This window comes from Protopterus annectens, chromosome 5.part1, assembly GCF_019279795.1.
Source record: "Protopterus annectens isolate FY-2018-M chromosome 5.part1, PAN1.0, whole genome shotgun sequence".
NCBI classification, from domain to species: Eukaryota; Metazoa; Chordata; order Ceratodontiformes; family Protopteridae; genus Protopterus; species Protopterus annectens.
In genome coordinates this window covers 527,551,769-527,574,759 of record NC_056736.1, presented here as the reverse complement: position 1 = coordinate 527,574,759, position 22,991 = coordinate 527,551,769, and the positions used below count along the sequence as shown (strand labels likewise).

At 42.6% G+C, this 22,991-nt stretch overlaps 1 protein-coding gene across 1 annotated transcript in view; it reads right to left on the bottom strand.

The window, feature by feature from the left end:
- The window catches only part of BOC (BOC cell adhesion associated, oncogene regulated), a 321,403-nt gene that overhangs the window by 186,533 nt on the left and 111,879 nt on the right, over window positions 1–22,991 (bottom strand). The window contains exon 2 of the mRNA XM_044073144.1: window positions 7,228–7,414. Coding sequence (XP_043929079.1) covers window positions 7,228–7,303 — 76 coding nt within the window. The 5' untranslated portion in view covers window positions 7,304–7,414. The remainder of the gene's footprint in view (window positions 1–7,227; window positions 7,415–22,991) is intronic.

The window sequence follows — 22,991 nt, the reverse complement described above, 5'->3', positions numbered from 1 at the left end:
TATCCATTGGTCATAAAGGGAAATGTATTAAAATCCAAATGAGTTTATAGTTCCTGCAGTACTGCTTGACAAAACTTCGGTTTCAGTACTGAAGCAAACTCCATATGCAGCAGAGATTTATTGATGATTAAGACTATAACAAGGACAGGTATTTCAATGAATCAGAAAGTACAGGTCCCACTGTACACATCAATAAGTCCAATAATTGAATACTGTTCCAGAGGGATACCAACAAATAAGAAAGAAAACAATTAGTATACAAAAAAAAGAGGACACCCATAAAAAACATGCATTACTACTACTACTTCTTTTGGCTTTTCCCAGTTAGGGGTTGCCACAGCGGATCACCTGTCTGCTCATGATTGGCAGTGGAGTTTTACATGTCGAGTTGCCAGCCCAGTACCCAATCTTCCACAGACACACACACACACACACACACACACACACACACACACACACACACACACACACACACACGCTCATGCCTAGGGCCAATTTAGAGTGTCCAATCCACCTACAGCATGTCTTTGGGGTGTGGGAGGAAAACGGAGCACCTGGAGGAAACCCACTCGACCACAGGGAGGACATGCAGAGTCTGCACAGAAAGCACCCAGCCGAGGATCGAAGTGGAGAACCTCTTGCTGCATTACTAGGACAGGTTATTTGTGCTATAATTACATTCTATTAATTACAAAGATGAAAAGTGCCGCAGTAGGTACAGCATTTGTAGATCACAGATTTGGGACCTGAAATGATGCACACAGCTGTTCTGGTGGCACAGAGGAATAAAGCCCAAACTATGGCCCAGTCAAACCAGGTTCAATGGGCAGCCTTGGCGGCTGATGCTGTGGCAGGGAGGGATGGGTGCATCCACCTCAGGTGGGATGGCACTCGTTGATGACATTCCCTTAGGGAAGGCATGGTTCAAAGAAGGGAGTTGCCCTCAAATGCCATTAATGAATGTGGGAGGTAGGGCAGGGAAGTGAGTATGCATATACCCCCCCCCCCCCAAGGATGGAAGTGGAAATGACAGAGCTCCAGGATGCCCTTAGGATCCATCCAAAAACAGCTTGCTGCCAGTATACATAACGGAGAGAAGTCCTGAACTGGGAAGAAAAAAAAAGGAGAAAAGCTTTAACCAGCATGTTTCAGGCAACATACTTGTCCACCTTACAGTCCACTGTCTGTTAATTTTGACCATTAGTGGCCTGGAGAGATGTATGTAGCATTACCATACTTTGCTCACTTCTTGAGTCACTTCTGAAACATAGCTGCTAACCTCTCAGTCACTTCCCAGTTTTCTTCCCTTCTCAAGCACACTTACATCACGCCACTGTTGCTGGCCCTGTTCTCATGCTCTATAGTTCTTGCATCACAGTCCTGTTGCTGCAACACCTCAGACAGAACTAAAAGCTCCACATTCATTGCAGCCCATTTATTCTGAATAAGAAATCTCTATCTCTATCACACAGGCCACAGATATCTCATCTGTATTGCTCAACTCCGACTGCTTTAACAAGTACAGCAATTTGCTATTTTTAAGGGCACTACTCTACCAACTCCACACATCAGCTTCATCTTTGCATTGGGTTTGTTCCCTGCTAGTCAACCACCAGCATGCCCTCTACAGAACCCTCGTGTGAAACAGCAGGGGAATTTCCTTGGTGCTCTGGCCAAATTCCCCTAGTCAGTATGTATACCACCTTGTGTCTCCCCTGAAAGTAGTCTGTGGCCTAGTGAGATTAACCCAGTCAACAAAACACACACTACAAGCATACATAAATAAATAGTAACTTTTTTCCTGAATTTGATAACTTATTTAATATAGTGATTCTGTATGCACTGTACTTGCTATACTGAGACACATGAACTATCACAGACCAAATGAGATCACAGACGGACAAAACCATTTTAAGGATGCATAGAGGATACAACTGTAACAAAAAAAACAAACACACACATCAAGCCAAGAATAGCAGAAAGGAAAGACGAATGTCAGCCTTTAAATGTGCTCAAAATTAACCTTAAAGAGGCAGTGAAAGGTTACTCAGCTGCAGAAAGTACAGTTGTGTACACTTACCATAAATGTAGATGTTCGAGTGTATTCACTGTTGCAGTCATCACATTTGGGTTATCTGCCTGCAGGTAGCCCTCAGCCGGCTGAATACCAGAGTCTTTGGATTTCTGTGTCGGATGCGGTCTCTTCTTCCATGATGTCAGGTCGTCAGGGGTATAAAACATGCAGCTGACCCAATTACATCAGTTTTTCTTGCCCCAGATGACAGGTGCCCCCACAATAGGAAGCAATTATATATGGTACACCCCCATCAAAAAGCAAATACACCAGAAAAAATAAATATACCAAACAAGAAGGAAAGGTAGAGCCAAGAGAAGTCAGGGGGCCGGAGGGTAACCAGGACTGCAACAGTGAATATACTCGAACATCAACATTTATGGTAAGTGTACACAACTGTACTATGTTCTTCGTATTTCACTGTTGCAGTCATCACATTTAGGTTGATTCCTCAAGCTAAGGAAGGGAGGAGGAAGTTAAAGAGCATTAGGGCCAGCTATTAAGCCCTGCAAGACTGCAGTGGCAAATCCAGCTCTGGATTTAGAAAAGATAGGCATGTGGTAATGCTTGATGAAGGTATGTACAGAGCTCCAGGTAGCAGCTTCTAGGATGTCCCTGGTAGGGACTCCTCTGAGAAAAGCCGCAGAGGTAGATGCAGCCCTGGTGGAATGTGATCTTATCCCCTGTGGGGTAGGTTTTCCATGGTGCTTGTAGCAGAAATGAATGCAATGGGCTATCCATTTGGAAATGGTTTGCTTTGAAATGGCCTTCCCCTCTGCCCCTGCAGCAAAGCCAACTAGCAGCTGTTCAGATTTTCTGAGAGGCTTAGTCCTGTCCAAATAAAATCTAAGTTGTCTGTGCAAGTCCAGAGAGTGCAGTATTCGTTCCCCTTTGTTTTGTGGATTAGGGGAAAAAAGTAGGCAAATGAATGGACTGATTTAAGGCCACACTAGACACCACCTTGGGCATAAAGGAAGGATTAGTTTTGAGGGAAACCCTGTCCGCATGGAAGATAATGAAGGGTTCCACTGCCATGAGGGCCTGTAATTCAGACACTCTTCTTGCTAAAGTGATGGCTAGAAGGAAGGCTGTTTTCCAAGAAAGGAATTTCAACTCTGCTGTTGCAGCTGGCTCAAAGGGGGGGGGGGGAGTGAGCTTATCCAATACAAAGTTAAGGTCCCAGGCTGGAGTGGGAGCTCTCCTGGGGTGTCTTAAATCTTTGGCCCCTCTAAGGAATTGTTTTAGGAAGGGGTGAGAGAAGAGGTGTGGGATCAGTATTATAATGTGCTGAAATGGCAGAGGCATGAATTTTAATTGACGAGAAGGATAGGCCCTTGTGGAGTATTTCTTTTAAGTACTGTAGAATATGAGGTAAGCTGGGCACCGTTGTGCCCATCCCCTGGGTCTGGCTCCAGGAACAGTATCTTTTCCATTTTTCAGCATAGGATTTTCTAGTATTTGGCCTCCTTGCCTCCAAAATGACATCCAGGACCTACTTACTGAGGGATTGCTAGAGGAGAGCTCAAGGAATTAGCCAGGCAGCAAGGTTCAGGGTATGAAGCTGAGGGTGCAGAATCTGGCCCACCTGCTGGGACAGCAGGGAAGGGGTCTGAGGCAGGTGCCATGGTTGCAGCAGTGTCATACTGTGCAAGAGGGGGTACCAGTGCTGGCGTGGCCAGTCTGGTGCAATCAGTATTGTCCTTGGCTTGTCCTGTTTGATCTTTAGTAGAACCTTTGAGAGGAGAGGCAGAGGGGGAAAGGCATAAACTGAGAGGCTTTCCCAGGTAAAGGACAGGGCATCCACTTTCCAAGCTTGACTGTGGGGAGTTCTTGTACAGAATTTGTTCAGTTGGTAGTTCTGAGGGGAGGCAAACAGGTCTACCTCTGGAGTCCCCCATTTGTTCCTCAAGAGGTTGAATATTTTGGGTTCTAGTTTCCATTCGTGTGGGTCCATGAGATTTCTGCTTAAGTCGTCTGCCAGTGAATTTAGTTTGCCTGGCAGGAATTGAGCTTGTAGGTGTACTTGGTAGCTCAAGGCTGTGTTCCACAGAGCCATGGCTAGACTGCAGAGAGAGTACGAGAGGGTTCTCCCCTGCTTGTTTATGTACCACATAACTGTGGTGTTGTCTTATTTTGCCAATAGTTGTCCTGGAAGAATATTGTCTTTGAAGCTGTCAGAGCATTCTGTACAGCTAACATTTCTTTTTGACTGATATGCAGGTGCATCTGTCTCGGGTTCCATTTGCCCTGAATACACTATCCTGCCATGTGCATAGTCTGATGCGTCTGTTGTTAGGGTTTGGGCAGCAGGGGGTAGAGTGAAAGGGAGTCCCTTGTTGTGGTAGTAGGCCTCTGCCCACCAAAGGAACTCTGTCTTCATACAAGGAATTATAGAAATCACTGTTTCTAGGTCCTGAAAATGTTGACACCATAGGCTTTTTAGATACCATTGGAGTTTCCTTACATGCAGTCTTGCATATGGAATCAGTAAAATGGAAGAGGCCATGAACCCGAGGGCTTGCAGTATTTTCCTTGCGGATAGCTGGGGTTTTGTGGCCAACAATTTGAAGTAGGTTGTCAAACAAACTTATTTCTCCAGAGTGAGGAATGCCATCTGGGAAGTTGTGTTCAAGCTTCCTCCCAGGAATACAATCTGTTGGCAGGGTACTAGGTGAGATTTCTTTTCGTTGATGGTGTACCCCAGTGAGGTTAGAAGTTTCTTTACGAATGCCAGGTATTGTAATAGCAAGTCCTGGCTTTCTGCCTGAATCAGACAATCGTCCAAGTATGGGTAAATTTGAATTTTTCCCTGCCTGCAAAATGCAATGGCTGGAGCTAGACACTTTGTGAATACCCTGGGTGCAGTAGATAAGCCAAAGAGAAGTGCAGAGAACTGATGCATGGAGCCTGCCCTGAAGCGTAGGTATTTCCTGCAAGATTCCCTTGTTGGGATGTACAGGTAAGCATCCTTTAAGTCTAGGATTGCCAGACAGGCATCCTTGGCTAGCATAGGAAGAAGCTGTTGAAGAGTTAGCATTTTGAATTTTAGAACTACCAGAAAGGTGTTGAGAATACAGAGGTCCAGGATAGGATGCCATGAGTTGTCTTTTCTGGGTACCAGGAAAAGTCTTGAATTGAAAACCTTGTCCCCTTAGTTCTGCTGGGACAGGTTGAATAGCCCTGATACTGAGAAGAGAGAGAACCTGCTGTTGGGCCTCCGCCCATTGATTTGGGGGTAGGTCTGGCCAACCATTTGGGGTTGGTAGTGTGTGGAAGTGGAATCTGTATCCTTGGGAAACTATGTTCAAAACCCATTTGTCCTGGGTAATGAGTTCCCAGTTTTTTGCATGCAGGGCGAGCTTTCCTCCTAAGGGAGCAGGTAGCTGAGCAGGGCTTGGAAGGGTTAAGGTTAAGTCATTGTGCTATTTTTCCGTAGGGGGGTGGCTTACTACTCCCTGCTTTGGAAGTGGGAGCCCCCCACTGCTTAGGTCTGTGCATAGCCTGAGACTGTAGCCTAGGTGGTCTGCTGTTCCTGGGTTTGGACTGAGAAGGCCTGGAAGGGACTGGAAAGGACCAGTTCTTTGAAGGCCAATGCCTACTGAATCTGGGAGGCTGTACTTGCAGGAAATCTTTTAACAGTTTGCATAGATTTAGCTTTTTCCTCCATCCTTTTGAGGACTTCTGCTTTGTTGCCAAAAAGGCGGTCTTGGTTTAAGGCAGCATCCAGTAATTTAGCTTTAACATGATCTAGCAAGTTTTGTTCCTTAAGCCAAGCATGTCTTCTAAGTACAGACCCAGTGGCAGCAGCCCTGCAAAATGCTTCTAAAGCGTCAAAACCACACTGTAAAGTAGGTTTACCAACTTGTTCTGTAGAATGCATTAAATCTTGCAATTCTTTGTGTGCAGCACAGTCAGGAATCAACATCATTTTAGTCCCATAATATGCTGCTGATACTTTAACATATGAAAATGGCAATTTAAAGCCCTAATGGCCAAAGTAGCAAAAGTGTATATCTTCTTAACCCATCTGTCACAGCTTTAGAATCTCTATCAGAAGGGGTAGGATTTTTGGCAGCAGTAGCCTTAATACCTTTTGGCCTTGGGAAATGGTCTCTGAATCCGCAGAAGGATTCTTGAAGAGGAACTTGTGAGATTCAGGTACTCTGTAGTACCCGTCAGGTTTTCTGGGAACTGGAAATAAAAGTGTCTGGGGTAAGGCTAGATTCCAAGAAAGCATCATCGACAATATCCAGAACAGGAGGGATAGCTAAAGGCCTGTGTTGAGGCAGGAGTAAGAATTCCCTAAGTCTCTTTTTGGAGGCCTGCGAATCTGAAGTAGCGGCTATCAAGGGCTGCGAAAGTGCCTCACTGAGTACCGGCAGACTGGCGACTAGCTTAACAGAAGCGTCGTTGGCAGTTTTGTACCTATGCGGTCTGTCTCAGCCTTTATCCTTATGTTTTTTTCGGAAGATCGGTAGTTGGATGGCTTAACAAAGCCATTTCTGAATACTGAGATAGAGTACAAAAGTAATTGGCTGCAAAAATAGCCCGACGACGAATAGTTTGGGGGTTGAACAAGGCACAAAACCGACAGCGAGGGACGTCGTGGTCTGGGCCTAAACAGGGGATACAGTAAGAATGAAAATCTCTATGAGGTATTTGCTTTCTACAGGCAAGACAATTGTTAACTTTTACTGACATCGGTTGGAGTAAGAAAAAGGATCCCCAATGGGGTACTTATCTTTTTTGAAGACTTCTGGTCTGAAACTACGGCCGAACAGCACTTGCGAACTGCTTCTGCTTCGGGCACCGCACGGCAAGAAAGACTGATGTAATGGCATTAGCTGCATGTTTTATATCGCTGAAGACCTGACGTCACGGAAGAAGAGACAGCATCCGACGCAGAAATCCGAAGACTCTGGTATTCAGACCGGCTGAGGGCTACCCGCAGGCAGATAACCCAAATATGATAAAACACAAAGAACATCAAAAAACATCATAATGGCCTCCTCAAAGGGTAATAAGCTGACAAGTAGGGGTGGACAACACTGATATATGTCCACATTTTGGTTATGGACCATACCAGTTATACTAATCAAACTCAGTGTTGATAATTTTCTGTGGAAGCAACCAATAACTAAAATAAAACTCACCAGAATAGACCACTCTGCTAAAAGCGCATAGTATCAGCCACAGTGCAGGTGTGGATACCTTCCACCTCAGCCCCATCCTAGTTCCATCCAATGCAGATCACGGTCAGGCCTTTCAATGACAGCTAGCTGTGTCACATGTGCTGCTAATGGAATACTTCTGTGAAGAGTCCAGTGCTCAGTGTTGGACCTAAATTAAAAAATATATATATATACATATTAAAGCCCGAGAACACAGAGTAAATCTTTCTATCTTCATCCTTAGAAAAGGTAACCCAGATTCACATCATGTAGACTTTACACAACTGGTTTACAGTCTAACTATGGGTGACAGCTTTCATCATACTAAAATTACAATCTTATCATTGCTTAAGTGACATTTCAGTTTTTCTAGAACAGCATTCCCTCATATACAAGTCTTGCTTTGCAAGGACAACCTCTGTCAAAGAAGCAATTTCCACAGCAAAAAAGTTGGTGGAAAAACAAGTATAAGAAGTGGAAGGGTGGACCATAAGAGGTGAAAATGCTTTAGAAAGCAGTGTTTCCAGCAACTGTCTTCTGAATAAAGCAGGTGAGAAAACCCAGAACATTCTTACAGAAAAGCTGGGGGACTGGTGGCGATTCTGACATGCCACACAGGTTACACCTAGTGAGAGCACGAAGTGTTACACCCAGTGTGGCCTGAGCCATTCCTGTTGGAATGCGTTTGCATTCATAAGCAGACAGGAACTCCACATCAACAGTGGAGGTGGGAAAAGCTTCAGAGGTTGGGAGGGAGTGTTCCCAGGCCGCCCCACAAGACCAGCAACCTGGCCCATTTCCCACCACCTCTCACCAGGGGAATGGAGGGCCAATTGGGATTCACAAGCAGGACTGAATGGGCTAAAAGGCTCTCGCCTAGTCTGGAAATGCCCGCCTACTGTCCCCTCCTCCCAGAACGAACAGTCCAATCGGTAAAGGTAATGGAGCAATCAACTGGGCAGGGTTCTGCAAGGACCAAACTAAAAAGCACATTTTAAACAGAACCATAGGCAGGGGGAATAGACCAAATAGGTGAACCAAACAATCATGTTTATTTGCTGTCATATTCTGTGCTGATTTCTTAATGCAAGTGAACAGAGAAGTAAAACTGTTATGCTGGAGAATAGGCAAGAACACTTATACAGTTTAACACACCATTTGGTTACAAGGATACAGAAGAAAATATTTTGCTTATCTGATTATTTGATAACTATGGCAAGGGGAACTTCTAATCCTTTGAGGACATACTGCAAAACACCATCACATTCTTTTGGCAGAGGCAAGTTGAATGACAGCAGTGCTCAGAAGGATGCTGAGCCCCTCTAATTTTATTTGCACATAAAACTTAAAGATGCAACAGTTACTAATTCAGTTTTGGAAGTATTTTAAAGTGGTTGTAATTTTTTTTAAACTGAAAACAACACAACAAATATAGAAAAGGGAAAGGGATTACAAGGTCACAGACTGCATTATAAACTTTGGAGCAAAGGTGCAACACTGAAGAAAGTGAAGTTATACCCTGCAAAATTAAATTTGGAGGTACAGACGCAACAGAAAGTATGCAGGATCGCAACTGTGCACTTTAAATGTCTACCATACAATTTCATGCACAGTGCACTTGTGTTTATACTTGCAACAACAGAAGCAATCTGCTATATAAAAGTACTAACGTAGTAATAAATACTATCCATGACCACTAAATGGAAGCAACACAATTTCTCCCACCTTTCTAGAGCAAAGTTCACTATGTCAGCCCATCAGGAGATGATGACCTTTACTTGCCTGTCTGACCCTTTACACTACAGACTTTTTGCTTTGTATATAAAACCATACCAATGAAATCATAATCATTTTCACTCTCAATAGACTTCCTTTCTGGCTTGCCTGGGCCTTTAATCCAACTGATTTCTTGTTTTATTTTCTTAATCTGATCAACTTACCCCAATCAACTTTACCCCACCACACAACGTTAGCGATGTTTCTTACGTTTAACTGCCAAGTCAATTCCAACTTGACTGCCCAAGACCTAAGCACAGAACAATGCAGCCCATTAAAAATAAAACAAGAAATAAGTACAAATGGCACCCACAAAAAAAACTTATCAATTTAAATGTCAGGACTCACTACAGAGACTGAATGGCCAAAAAAATGGTCCTTCATATACAAAGTCCAAGATGGCAATTTCTCAAAATATTCCCTTTTCACCGAGTTATGGCGATCTGGGTATTGGGATACATAAGTCTGGGGTTGTGGGGGGGGGGGGCTTGCCCCCCATATCGGAGAGTGCAGGAAGGCAAGCCCCCCTAAAATACAAGTGTGAAGCAAAAGAACGAACAATGTTTGATATTTGTTCTTCGCCTGAATTTTCAGTCTGCTTTTTTTTTTTCAGTGGGTTGGCTCTCGGTGTCACGAGTGCCGACATTTCAATAGGGAGCTGAAAAAGTGAAGTTCATAGGTTCATACTAGGCTATCTGCCCTAGGGCATTTATAAGCCTAGCCAGAGTGTGTTTGGCTTTCGCCACCCATTTTAAATTAATTTTGCTATGCCCTTTTCGAGGGGTTAGTATGCTGCCTCTGTCTAACAGTGACACAAGAAATGATATGGTAATAAAAAACTCCTCTTCCCTCCTCATCAAGATTCCTCTTGAAGAGAGTCAATGAGGGACTCTGCCTAACCTGGACTGGGATTTTATTCCAGAGTGTACGAAGGGAAACTCTGTCTTTGTGGAAAATCAAATAAGGAGGCTTAATCGACAGGGCTTGTAACGCTGATACTCGTCTAGCCGACGTGATAGCTACTAAAAACAAGGTCTTCCAAGACAGAAACTTCAATAGACACAAATGTGCGGGTTCAACATAAAACATTATAAACAGCCTTTAAAATTCAGCTACAACAACAACATCCTTCCCCCAGAGCTCATGACGCAGTGAATTCTACAACAAAGGTGCTGCAAAAAAAAAAAAAAAGAACAGTAACTAGAAGATTCCAAGAACACCTTGGGAACCACTGGCAACCTCTTAACAGCCAAGAAAAGTGGATAAGCCAACTGATAAATGCCATCAACAATGCCTTAAGTGAGACAGGATCCACAATACATGGACATTAAAGCCACAAGAAGCTACTGCAGGGTCAACAGCACTGGGGGAATATGCTCCCAACAACAATGTGCACCCATCAGGAGTCTAGCTTTGTATGGAGCTCTGCAAATACTGATGGCAGTTGAGGTTAGTGTAGGAAAGCTAAGGCATTGTAGTAATCCAATCAGAAAAGAACACTAAGGTTAATGTGTGAAAGCTAGGGCACTGCAGTAATCCAATCAGGAATGGCAGCTGAGGTCAGTGTATGAAAGCTAGGGCACTGTAGTAATCCAATCAGGAAGGAACGCTGAGGTTAATGTGTGAAAGCTAGGGCACTGCAGTAATCCAATCAGGAATGGCAGCTGAGGTCAGTGTGTGTGAAAGCTAGGCCACTGCAGTAATCCAAATCAGGAAGGAACGCTGAGGTTAGTGTGCGAAAGCTAGGGCACTGCAGTAATCCAATCAGGAAGGAACGCTGAGGTTAGTGTGTGAAAGCTAGGGCACTGCAGTAATCCAATCAGGAAGGAACGCTGAGGTTAGTGTGTGTGAAAGCTAGGGCACTGCAGTAATCCAATCAGGAAGGAACGCTGAGGTTAGTGTGCGAAAGCTAGGGCACTGCAGTAATCCAATCAGGAAGGAACGCTGAGGTTAGTGTATGAAAGCTAGGGCACTGCAGTAATCCAATCAGGAAGGAACGCTGAGGTTAGTGTGTGTGAAAGCTAGGGCACTGGAGCAATCCTATCAGGAAGGAACACTGAGGTTAGTGTGTGTGAAAGCTAGGGCACTGCAGTAATCCAATCAGGAAGGAACAGCAGCATGAATGAGTTGAGCACGTTCTTCAGAAGGAAAAGTGTGCTTGATCCGGACAACATTCCTTAGACAGAAACAGGAGGATGTCCCAAATATTGCCACCTCACTTTTCAGAAACAGATAACGGAGAGGACTGAACTATGTAGAGAGCTCCAAAAAATACGGCCATCAGCGAAACAGCGTATTTTTGTTCTGTACACAACTACACATTCTGGATACAAAAGTAAACATTTTATTTTTAACTCTCCTTAAATGAAGAACATAGCAACCATAAATGTGTACATATTAAAAAAAAAACACCACTAGAATAAATGCAGCAGTGTTTCACTGTAGTATTAGGTTTTGCTAACTTGCATCACTGCGTATTTTCTTTCCTTTGTCCTACCTTCACTTACATCATACCATGCACACAAGGTGTGCTTTTTCAGAAATAATCACTCCTACATATCCAACCAAGATACGCGGAAACCCAGACATTCAAAAATATCCAGAAACACAACGAAGTTTGAAAGCGTTTTAAAAATACTAAAGCAAACTTCACTTATTGCCTTAAATGTTTTTGCATGAGAATTGCACAACCCCTGCACCCCCAGACTATAAATAAATAAACTCTAGGACACTACCTCGGACAGGAAGAGAGTACTCAACTTTAACTGGAAACTTGAGTATCCCCTTAATTCTGACAGATGGCAGTAGACAGTAAGGGGGTGCAGGGCGTAGTACCCCTGCGCAAACACAGAATGAAGCTGCTAGTGCAGTACTGCTGTTACTCACAGTTACAAATCTTTGCTGATCATTTTGCTAGATTTAACACTAACATAATGAGTGCAAAAAAGTAAGGCTATCATTCTTTGCTATATCTACTAACTAAACAAACTTTATTCTGTTGTAAAAGGAAACGTCTGTCCTTGTAGTCGAGTACACACAGTAATAGTCAGTTATACATATGTAATTGTAAAGTGAAGGATAGTGTAATAGAAACAAAGACACCAGGATAACAACCCAGTGGCCTTTTTAAACCTAGCCATGCAGAATTCTCAAGTGGCACTTCTTTCCCTTTAAAAAAATTGTAACTCTACTATTTCCTAACACATCAGTGTCCTATATCCAGCAGAGACATATGTGTCGCCTCAGGGATAACTTTGTGGTTTCCTATCCATTTGTCCAGACTGTGTCATGAATTGGGTCAGGGAAGTACTTTGTTTTACATGGGTTGGAAGCCTGTTCCAGAGTAGTGGTGTATCTATCTGTCCTGCATGTCCTGTTTAGATTTCTGGAAAAGTTAAAGGGTGGGTGTTTCTAATAATATTAATTTTGTAGATATGGAGCAGGTTCATCAGTACTGGGTCTGAGGAAGCCTTAAAGATTAGGCAGAGATTACCCCTTAGCAGTCTAAAGGAGACTGACAGCAGAGACAGTTTTCTAAGGTAGTCCATAATTCATGTGCTGGACTCCTGGATTCTTAAGAAATTTCTACGGGCATTCGAGTTGAACCATGTGCCTTTGCAGGTACATACCGAAAGGAGCATGGTACTCAATGATCAGCGTCGTAAGTACAGAGTACAGACGGACAACAGGCGACTGGAACTTGCTTCCGACTTTACAGATTACATGGGCAAGGTTTCTTAAGCATGAAAGTGAGAGACCTGAAGACTGCTGTTATGGGAATCGGTGTTATTACATAACTATTATCAATCTAAACAAATCCAAACACCATCCTTAAACCCCTTTGTTTCCAAAGTCTGTAGAAAAAATATATATTACCCTTCTGGACAAATTGACAGGTGTAGCAAAAAATGCAATTACTAAAAAATGTAAATCAAAATCTAAAGTAACTAATTAATTACCGAATATTGTAAATGAAATAAAATAACTTAAGTGGGAACTTTAAAAAAAGGAAGGAGCAAATTACATAGAAGAAAGTGGAATTTGGGGGCCAAAACATTCTGAATAATGTTTACAAGGAGGTGTGAGGTTTAAGGGAATGCAGGGATTCCACAATTTATGCAATGCTGAAGTGAACCCGGATAGTTAAAAAGAAAGAAAATATATGGGATGTATAACGCATGAAAATAAGGAATGTTAATTTTGTTTTATTTTCTATTAATGTACATGTTCCTATACCTTAAGTGATAACTTAATACAGGTGTTAAAAACTGATAGGTGGATCCATGCATCAGTTGCTTTAAAAGTCAAAGATCAATGGAGACAAACACGTACTAAAAACTTCCCCAAGTCCTTCCACTTAGCTGGAAGAGGTGAAAGGAAATGAAAAAGTTACACTACTCTTGGGCCAGGAAGGATACAACCAAACTCCATGGCAGCGGTCACAACTAGCCTTTCCCTTCTCTTAGTGAGTGTAGACCAGTAACATACATGGATGTATGTGTGGAAATTATCTAGCAGGCTTTTGGGAAGATGGATCTTGAGAATCAGGGGAGGCAGAAGTGGATGCGAAAGCTTCCTGGAAGACTTCCAAACACTTGTGTAACAGGCAAGCTTCCAGGAAGACTTCCAAGACTTGGAATAGGCATGGGGAGGACTGAACCCAGGACCTTCTGCATGTTAAGCAGATGTGATAAGCCCTACAATACAAAGCAAAGTCGTGTTCAAAGGGTGGAACACTGCAACAGTGATCCAAGGAAGGACATCTTCCTGCCTTTTCTCTTAAAATACAGGCCCTCTCTCACACAGTTCTAAAATAAAACGCTCCCTCTAGAAGTCTTCAAAATAGTGGTATAAATTACGCAAACCAATACGATTTTGGCTTTCAGATTAGCTTTGTTTCTCCTAGATTTGTGATGTTCATTGTAAAGTCAGGCCTGTTAATGGGTACATACTTTATTAAACGAGTCTATACTACAGTGAGCTCCAATTCATTGACCCGTAATCAGCGAAATTCACTTCCACGATTCGCTTAATATTCCAAGGGCAATGAAATACTTGCCCCACAGCACAGTGGACCACATCTAACTAAATCAAACCCATCCAAGTGGGGGGCTGTGCCCCCCACCCCCCTAAGTATATATACCAAATCTGAGATCGCACTACAGTGTGGAAAAGGGCAAAGTTGTGTAGCTGGCCAACTACATCTTTGCCCTAGGAATATTCAGCGAATTGCGTATGTGAATATCACTGAATATGGGCCGATTAATTGGAGTTTGCTGAAAATGAATTTCAGCGAACTAATATAGACCCTATTAAACACAACTAGGCCATACAAAGGATTTAACATAAATACCTTCTAGTGTAAAAATAAAGCGCTCCTCTTTTTGACCCTCTACAAAGACATTTAAAGGCCAGTGCTATGATTTTTAATGCCTGGAGGTTGGCAGACACACAACTGCTTCCCAGAGAAGTTTAAAGCAACAAGCAACTGTACTCTGCATGCTGCTGATCAGGTAGGTTCTAGTAATCCTGTAATGGTGATGCCTACAGAGGTTTTACATACATGTTAAGACACTAGTAAAAACATGTCTTGAACAAGGGAAATACCCAAGTACACTGCTGTACTAAAATCAGCAAAATATTTGCGTAATCCATTTGCTAACATTTTCCGAAAGAAAATACAACTTTGATTCTAGTTTACTTCACCTTTAAAAATAAATCTAATAAATCCTATCTTTCAGCATAAAAAACAATGGCCATCTCTCCTCTGCTACTCTCCTAGACCTATCTAAAGCATTTGACATGGTCCCACACAAACAACTCATCTCTGTCCTCAATAACATATCCTTCTCTCAGTCAGTCACCAACTGGTTTCAGAGTTACCTGTCTGATCGCCAACAATCCGTTGTATGGCAGAATGACATATCTCCCCAACTACCTATCTCTATAGGGGTTCCCCAAGGATCCATCCTTGGACCCCTAATCTTCTCTATTTTCACCAATAATCTAGCCTCTGCCACCAAACATGGCACACTCATACAATACACAGATGACTCCACCATCATTTGCTCAGCCCAGTCCCAACCCAAACTGCAAAAAGTCACACAGGAAGCCTTTTCCTCTGTTGAAACTTGGTTATCCGATGTCCAATTAATACTCAACCCAAACAAAACTAAACTACTCATCTTCCAACCCACCAAAAATACTCAAAACAACTCTCACTTTAACATCACAGCAAAAGACAACACTATACACCCAACAGAACACACCAAATTGCTAGGAGTGGAAATAGACAAACTAAAATTTGACATTCACATATCCATGACCATAAAAAAAGTCCACAAAAAACTAGGAGCGTTACACAAAAATAAGCAACTTCTCACCAAAGCAGCAAAGATTTCAGTAGCAAATTCCCACCTTATCTCCACCCTACTTTATGCCTCTCCAATACGTACCAACCTAAGGCAATGCGATCTAAACAAGCTAGAGACCTGCTACAATCGCCAAATTCGCCACAGGGGCATCCTACCGTAGTCACCACTCTCTCACTTGCTGAACTGAGCTGGTTTGAACTCCTTCACCTCCTTCAATGGTATCAACTCACACTTGCACACAAACTAGTAAACCATCCACTAAATGTCCCATCCCTCCAAAATGTACTCCAACCCCATCACACCACCAGACCACTAAGATCCAGCAACAAAAATCACTTGCAGATCACTAAAGCCAATAACTCTGCTGGTGAAGCACTATTCTCTTGTACCATAGCCAAATTATGGAACTCCCTCCCACACACAAATACCTCCGTACCATCATGCACCCACTTCAAAACTTTACTAAAAGCGCACCTAAAAACATGCTGGCTATGCCCTTGCAACTCCCACTCTATCATCATCCATCCACTACCTTTCTTTCCACCCCACTAACTACCTTGATTATAGCAAGCTTGGATGCTCATAAGCCTACTACTTATTATACAGCAGAAACTTCTTATTGTAACAATTGTTAATGTCCGTTATGTACTTCACAGATAAAGATTCTAGTTGTCCACTGATGTACTATGTTCTTCATCTGTAACTATGTTTGCAATTAATTGTTATGTTAAACAAATTAATTGCTATGTAAATCCAATGTAACTACTGTCTGTATATTTTAACTGTTGCTTTTCTCCCTGGGCCTCCGCTGAAAATGGATCTACGTCCAGTCGGACACTCCCGGTCAACAAATGTAAATAAATAAATAAATAAATAAATGTTTCCATAGTTTTAGTAACATTACAAGTTGAACAATTCTAGTAACGTGAAATTAATTACATTGAGGGAGGAGTACAGAGAGAGATAGCAACAGTTCGCCATCAATATTTTGACAGTGGCAGTACGAGAAAAGGTAATGCACATTTAACATAACACTTCATAACAAGACACTCTGTTGCAACAGCTGAAGCTGCAGGCACACATCTGTCAAGCTACAAAGAAAAATGGTAGATGACTGCCTACAGCAATGAGATCAAAAAGTACAGAAACTGCTCAATAAAAAAACACACACATATCCTGAACTAAGTCTGCACTACGTTTAACTGAGGACGCAAGTGCAACACTCTATATCCACACACTGTTCCAATTCTGCTCTCCCTGAAATGTGCAACACTTTCTTGCAAAAACACTTTTCCTTCTAAAACAAAGTTATGCAGGAAATGGAGGAAATTTCCTCTTGGACAGACCAGTACCCTGGGCCAGGGCCATGAGTAGCAAGTAACTCAATCTGCCTTACATTTGACGGACAGGTGCTGTGTGCAATAACTAGGTCTAATTACAATAGTCAACTGATTGACAAGCACTTGGAATATGTAACAATTAAACAGCATGTTTAAAAGCTGACATTACTTCTGCTGCTAGGACCAATGATGCATTTAACAAACAAGGGCTAGTTTTTATTGCTTTTCTGTAGTCTGCATACAATTTCCCAATCATTTTTATTATAGCAGGTGGATTACAAAGGCATCCATTATAACTGCTATTAATTGAAAAGGATAAAAAAGGGTATCTACCTGTTTGAATCAAGCATATTTACAAACTTAAATGTCTCAAAAGGAAGTCTGTTACAGTTCTAAATCAAAGGTAACAGAAGACTGTAGAAAAGGAAAGCAAAAACTCCATGTTATGGATACCATGGAAAGAAAAAATGACTTGTGGGAGAGAAAAAGCCATACTGGAATGGCTGCTTCCACCATTCCAACTTAGAGTAACAGCTAAAAATAACTAACTCTTACAGTGTTACATGGGTATTACTGCAGTACAAAAGATCAAACCCCATACAATTTTCCAAAGTTTCTGCCTAGGGTCTTCACTAAATATAAAGCTTTATCAGAAGCCATTCAGATTTAACAAGAAAAGGATGGGAATATTTAGTTTAAGTTATAATGTTTACCCAGCTGTTACCTCTTCCAAAGGTAACAACCCCAGAGGATGCTTAACACAGGACATCTCGCATGCATTACCCATCCCCAGAAAACATAGAAAACAGAAAACATGGGCGGCACAGTGGTGCAGCGGTTAACGTTGCCGCCTCACAGCAAGAGGTTCTCTGGTTCGATTCTCGGGTGGGGTGCCTTCTGTGTGGAGTTTGCATGTTCTCCCTGTGTTCTCGTGGGTTTCCTCCGGGTACTCTGGTTTCCTCCCACATTCCAAAGACATGCATCTGGAGCATTTCTCCCCGCGCCTCTGCTGAAAACAGGCTCTGTGGAACTTTGTCAGACTTTCCCGGTCAACAAATGTTAAATAAATAAATAAAAATAAAAAATAAATAAAAATAGGTCCGGTTGTTGGTTTCTCTAAAGACTCCATATCATTCCATCCCTGCCAGGTCTTCCTGGCTGAAGGGAATTAACAAAGGCGACACCTTAGCTCTGCACCATAAGGCTTGAAGACAAAATAAAAAAATAAACAAAAGGTGATATTAACATTTGTAGCCCACTGACATATATACTGCAAAGTTTAGTTCCAATATGAAATTAAATGGACTTTAGTCCACAATTAATATGGAAAAAGGTCCTGCCTAATGGTAACCAAACAATGCAGACATAACAGTGGTGCAGCAGTTACTGTTGCTATCTGGCAGTGTTTGGCATTACCAGTTCAGCTCCTGGTTGTGGTTTGCTCTGTTTAGAATCCCACATCCTCCTTGTGTTGGTGTGAACTTTCTTCAGGTGTTCCAGTTTTCACCCAATTTTGAATGATAAGCAACCAGACGAGATGGCATTCTTCTAAAAATGTCTACCAAACCCATTTAGTGGGACCCCAGAACTGACAAACAGTACAACAGGAGTAAGAAACTCCTAGCCTGTAAAAGCAAGCTCCAACAGCCAGAGAAGGGCTCAAAATAAACAACAAAGAACTTAAAAGTGCATAGTACTGTGAGCCAGGTGTTTAGGCCACCTTTAGAGTTATGCTTTCTAGTTTATGACCCTGTTTGTCTATGGAAACTACTTTTTGAATTTATGTTCAAGCAATTGTATATTTGTTGTAGAATATCTTGTTTAATCGTTTCTCACTATTCTTACTGTATGCTGCATCAATTGTAAAACTCTGATTTTGACTCCTTTGATATATTCTATGCTCTTTGTTCAAAATAGCTAGGTTTATATAATTTTTTTATTATTATTATTTTTTATAACTTTTTACTATGTATTTGGAGCTTTTTTCCCAGGCCTCTGCTGAAAACAGTCACCTTGTGTCCAGTTGAACTAACCCGGTAAACAAATGGAAAAAAATAAATAAAAATAAAATCTAATCTCCCAAGACATGTATGAATTCAGAATTGACACTTGTCTTCAGAAAACCATAAAGGCTTCAACTATGTCTAGAACCTAAGAAATAATAATGGGCAATACTACGATTATTTTCTATTAATATCACATACTCGACCCCTAAGGATGTCGCCAACATGTTAACATACAAACGTTACTGCCAATCTCACCCAAATTACTCAACAGCATATTATTAGCATGTGTACGCTTCCCTGTCCTAACTCGGCACGTAAAAATCAACTGCCAATCATTAGTGGACTGGAGTTCCGCTGTGGCGACCCCTAACCGGGAAAAGCCGAAAGACACAACAACAACAACAACTCTACCCTGCCCTCAAATCACCTCTGAGCAAATCCTAAGCACAGTCTCCAAAGCTAAAAACACTGGCTCCATGAGCCCTAAAATGTGCCATATTGTCTTCTTGTTGGCATCAAAACACTGATTGCCTGACTTCTTATTATGCCTATTCAATTTCAGCCTCTCCAATGGATTTGTGTCAAACATCTGGAGAACTGCTGTAGTCACTGCACTCCACAAGGGGGAGCTCCATGACCCATCTGGGCAACTACTGCTCTATCAGCCTCACCAGTCCAATCTGCAAGACAATGGAGTACATCATTATGGACTTCACAAACAAGTACACTGGCAGTCTTCAAACTCTGGACTATAACCAATCTGAGTTTGTTAAAGACAGACCTATCCCCAAGTCACTAAGGTAAAATTACACCCCATACATGGGCTTGGCCAAAGCTTTTAATACCCTTCCATACTATGGCATCATTGATAAGCTGTAAACCCCTATGGCACTCACTGGATAGCAAACTGTCTCAATGACAGAACCCAGTCTATTAGTGTTGCAGGCATACTCTCAAAAAAAAAAAAAAAATATATATATATATATATATATATATATATATATATATATATATATACACATATATATATATATATATATATATATATATATTATATATATATCCGCGGTGATGGTGCTGCGGTAGCGTTGTCGCCTCACAGTTAGACGTCACCCGTTCGATTCTCAGTTAGACCGTCTTCTGTGTGGCGACATGCGTGAATGGGCGTTCCTTCGTTGAAGGTTGTGCGTTAGGCCCGGCAAGCCAGCACATAAAACTCTACTGCCAATCATTAGCGGACCGGAAGAAAAAGCCGAAAGACACAAATTATATATATATATATATATATATATATATATATATATATATATATATATATATATATAGTCCAGCGGTGTCCCTCAGGATCAGTCCTGGGACTACTCCCCTTTGATATCTATTTCTCTGATGTTAAAGCAGATTCTAAAGGCCTGCAGCTGACTATGTTTGACGATGATTGCAAACTCGGATCTGTCAAACACCACAGATGTACCACATACTTCCCCCAGCCAGGACCACCCTGTGATAATAAAATGATGATGGGACCACAGCCTCAATCTAAATACCATAAAATGCTACACTGTGTCCTTTGGACAACCTGGGCATTTCTGTTTCTATCACTTTGGAGACTCTCCCCTCCTAAAAATGAACCCTTTGTCGTTACGGACTTGGGCATCTTCACTAACAATTAACTATCCTTTTGACCACCATGCAAAATCTTTTTATATAAACAAACTAACCACTAGGAGCACAAGGAAAGCACAGTTGTGTACACTTACCATAAATGTAAATGTTAGAGTGTATTCACTTGTTGCGGTCATCACTTGTGGGTTATCCCTGGTGTGGTAGCCCTTGGCAGGCCCGAATACCAGAGTCAATGTTTTTCTGTGTCGACTGATCTCGCTTGTGGTCTGACGTCAGGTCGTCTGTGCTATAAAGGAAGGCAGCTGACGCCATTACATCAGTTTTTCTTGCCCTAACCAGTCAGTGGCCCAAGTAAATATGGTAAAGGGTCCTGGTGGCTAAAAGCCATCGTTAGAAACTTATGTCTCCTTAAAGAAAGACGATATAAGGGGGAAGGAGGGTGGGAAACCAGGACTGCAACAGTGAATACACTCGAACATCTACATTTATGGTAAGTGTACACAACTGTACTATGTTCTTTGTGTTTCACTGTTGCAGTCATCACCTATGGGAGGATTCCCAAAGCTGAGGAGAGGGGTGGTAGGATTAGTGAGAGACCTAGGAATGGGTCAGCATGCCCTGCAGAACTGCAGAGGCAAACCCTGCCCTAGCCTTAGAAAATAGAGGTAGGTGGTAATGCTTGATAAAGGTATGGACAGAAGTCCAGGTGGCAGCTTCCAGGATGTCACTGGTTGGAACTCCTCTGAGGAATGCTGTGGATGTGGAGGCTACCCTAGTGGAATGGGTTCAAACAGACCTGGGGGGGGGGTTCCCATGCAAACTGTAGCAGAAATGGATACAGTGTGATATCCATTTGGAAATTATTTGTTTGGAAATGGGCTTCCCCCCTCTGCCCCTGGGGAAAAGCTGACAAGTAGTTGGTCTGTTTTCCTGAAGGGTTTAGTACGGACCATATACTATCTGAGCTGTCTGTGCACATCTAGTGAGTGCAGAATTCTTTCCCCCTTGTTTTTGAGGGTTAGGAAAAAAGGTGGGTATATGTATGGCCTGGTTGAGAGTTACATTAGATACCACCTTGGGCATAAGGAGGGATTAAGTCCTCAGGGAGACCCTGTCTGCATGGAAGATGATGAAGGGCTCAATGAACATCAGTGCCTGAAGTTCTGAAACCCTTCTAGCTGAGATGATAGCTAGGAGAAAAGCAGTCTTCCAGGAGAGGTATCTTAGTTCTGCTGAAGCAGCAGGTTCGAAGGGTGGTAAAGTTAGTTTTTCCAAAACATAATTCAGGTCCCAGGCTGGAGTGGGTGGCCTTCTGGGAGGTCTGATATTAGAAGCCGCTCTGAGGAATTGTTTAATCAAAGGGTGGGAGAACAGGGGCTGTTCTGTATCAAAATGAGCTGAAATAGCCGAGGCGTGGATTTTAATAGAGGAGAAGGAGAGGCCACTATTAAGTAGCTCCGCTAGGTAGTCCAGTATAAAAGGGATGGAAGGTTGTGAGGTATTGCGCCCTCTGGACTGGCTCCAGGAGCAGAATCTTTTCCATTTTCCTGCATAAGATTTTCTGGTGTTGGGCCTTCTGGCCTTTGTGATAATATCCAAGACCTATTTGCTTAGCAGGGGCCCTTTGTTTGCCTTTAGAGTATTAGCCATGCTGATAGTTTGAGAGTCTGCAAGTCTGGGTGCAGCACCTCCCCCTCCCAGGTTAAGAGATCGGAAATCAGGGGAAGCTGCCTGGGAGACTGTAAGGTCAGGCTGCGCAGTAAGGGGTACCAATGTTGTCTGGGCCAATCTGGAGCAATGAGGATGGCCTTTGGTCTCCCTTATTTTGATCAGTACTTTGGGGATAAGAGGCAGAGGAGGGAATGTGTACACAAAGAGGGTATTCCTGGGGAAGGTCAAGGCATCCACCTTCCACGCTATGTGGTGATACTCCTTGTTACAGAATTTTTTCAGCTGATGGTTGGGATGCGAAGCAAAGAGATCCACCTCCAGAGTCCCCCATGCCTGAGTGATTTGTAAAAAGATTTTTCTGTGGAGCTGCCATTCATGGGGATCCAGTAAGCTTCTGCTTAAGTTGTCTGCCAGAGTGTTGTTGATCCCTAGTAGGTATTGGGCTATCAGGTGTAGTCCCATGGAAGAGGCTGCCAGCCAGAGGTTCATGGCTAGCCTGCACAGAGGGTAAGATTGGGTCCCTCCCTGTTAGTTGATGTACCACATTACTGTGATGTTGTCTGTTTTGATAAGGAGAACCCCTGGCTTGAGATGGGGTTTGAAGGATGTCAAAGCCTTTTGTACTGCCATCATTTCCTTATGGTTGATGTGTAAAGGAAGGTGCTGGGCATCCCAAAGATCTTGGGTGCACCTGCCTTCTAGGTGAGCACCCCAAGCTATATCTGAGTCATTGGTGGTAATGGTCTTCCCAGCTGGACGAAGGGTGAAGGGAAGACCCTTGTTCTGGGCACAGGCCCTAGCCCATCAAAGAAACACGGCCCTTATACAGAGGATCACAGATAGAGAGATCTCTAGAGGTTAACAGTGCTGACACCAAAGGTTCTTTAGGTACCACTGAAATTTTCTCATGTGAAGCCTGGCCAGAGGAATTAGAAGGATGCAGGAAGCCATGCACC